Below are 1,987 nucleotides of genomic sequence, written 5' to 3'. Positions count from 1 at the left end.
GGAGAGGAGGAAGATGAGCTTGTTCCTGAGCTGAACCTGTTGAAGAACGTGTTCAGCTCATTTCCTCTGTCCAGACTTCCATCTGATTCTCCTTTTGCTTGAAGCCTGTGATCTTCTTCATCCCTGACCACACATCTCTGATATCGTTCCTTTGCATTATAACAAAGAGCAAAGTATAAAAAAGTGTTGGCAAGAATCAATCCAGCTGCCAGCATCCAAAACAAAAACAGACGGACGTCCAAAAAAGTAACTTTCTCCAGAAAGGCAGGAATGGACTGAAAGAAAAGAAAATCTCAGGACAGTAACAGAGCTACTCCAACGTGCTGCCAACCTGAGCCGAGCAGTTCTACAACCAATTTACAATCCTGAGCAGCAAATTAGCCACAGTGGAAAGGACAGACACCCTTTCAGACAAGTCAGGGTCTCTGCAGTCAGAGTTCCTTGGCTGTGGGCATAGTTGGGTTAAACTGATGGGTTTGAAGAAACCAGAACAGTTTGTTGGATGAAAGTCAGGTAAGATCACTAATTTTGAATATTAAGATTAATTTTAGTCATAACTCAAGACAGGAATGTGCAAATCTCACCAAATTTGAATTATATTTATGTTCACAATCTTTTATTTAAGACATTATACTGTTTTAAACTGTAGACCAGTGGTGTCCTGCATGTTTCAGGAGCTGTCCTGGTTCATCACAGCTGAACCTAAGCAGAGCTTAATTAGTAGGTCTCTGCAGACCTTSATGGCATACTGAGGAGGCCTACTAATTAGACACTCCTTAGGTTCAGCTGTGTTGAACCAGGACAGCACCTAAAACATGCAGAACACCAACCCCTGAGGACTGACTTTGGACACCACGGTAAATAAATTATATTTAAATGTTCTCAATTTAACAGTTTACCRTYATACATCACATCTTTTAACTTTCTGCACAAGTTAATTCAACCAATCACAGCTTACCCAAACTACTTCCACACCCAAGAAACTCCCACTTAGTGGCTGCAGAGACCCTCTTCTCCTGTTAAACAGGAAGAAACCTCCAGCAGAACTGGCATCAATCAACAGAACATCTTCCACTGTGGCCAATGAGCTGCTCAGGATGGGAGACTGTGACAAAGTGATGATTCAGCACAATCTGTTGCCTGCCTTAGATTGGTGGTTTTTGTGCAGTGCTCTGAGATGATGTTCATTGTGACTTGGTGCTGAAGAACTGAACTGATCTGAAGCTGATTCAGTGTGTGTGTGTGTGTGTGTGTGTGTGTGTGTGTGTGTGTGTTTACAGCTTTGCCATGAGCCAGCGTTACTACAAAGTGTCTGCACGGCGCTGGTTCTCTCTGGATGCTGTTGAGCTGGAATATGATGGCACCAAGGCAACGTTCAACGGCAGCAGATATATTTACGCTCCTGCAGAATACTCCTACCGCTGTGATTCTGTCACCAACACTGGATGGCCCCTGCTTGTCCCACGATTTTCCAAGGACCCAGCCAATCAGTGGAGGGTCTTCTTTAAGGACTTCCARGTAACGTTCTTTTTTATGTGTACCACATGTTTTAAATTCTGTTCATCTGCAACTTAAATTAGTCTGTGTCTCTGGTAACAAACACTGGTTATAGTGCAAATCTAGTCAAACTGTATAAAACAGGAATGGACCAGCGTACCAGCAGTATGTCCAACCTGGTGAAGACTTAGAAATGCTTTGACCTCTGTCATTGACAACAAAGATAAATAACAAAGTATTGAGATTAACTTTTGTTATTAACCAAATACATACAGTATTTTCCACCATCATTTGCAAATAATTTTTTTAAAAATCCGACAATGTGATTTTAAAGATCTGTTTTCACATTTTGTCTCATAGTTGAGCTCTAACYCTGTGAGTTACAGGCCTCTCATCTTTTTAAGTGGGAGAACTTGGCCTTTGTACACCTGTAAGAAAGTCTGCGTTAAAATTGGAATTTTACAAAGCATCATATATATATATATATATA

At 41.2% G+C, this 1,987-nt stretch overlaps 1 protein-coding gene across 1 annotated transcript in view; it reads left to right on the top strand.

Moving 5' to 3' along the window:
* The window catches only part of atp6ap1a (ATPase H+ transporting accessory protein 1a), a gene marked incomplete in the record, with an annotated part of 24,701 nt that overhangs the window by 19,651 nt on the left and 3,063 nt on the right, over nucleotides 1-1,987 (top strand). The window contains 1 exon segment of the mRNA XM_014030112.1: nucleotides 1,281-1,518. Coding sequence (XP_013885566.1) covers nucleotides 1,281-1,518 — 238 coding nt within the window.

This window comes from Austrofundulus limnaeus, unplaced genomic scaffold (assembly GCF_001266775.1).
Source record: "Austrofundulus limnaeus strain Quisiro unplaced genomic scaffold, Austrofundulus_limnaeus-1.0 Scaffold1000, whole genome shotgun sequence".
Lineage (NCBI taxonomy): Eukaryota > Metazoa > Chordata > Actinopteri > Cyprinodontiformes > Rivulidae > Austrofundulus > Austrofundulus limnaeus.
This window is presented reverse-complemented; position numbering and strand designations above follow the sequence as displayed.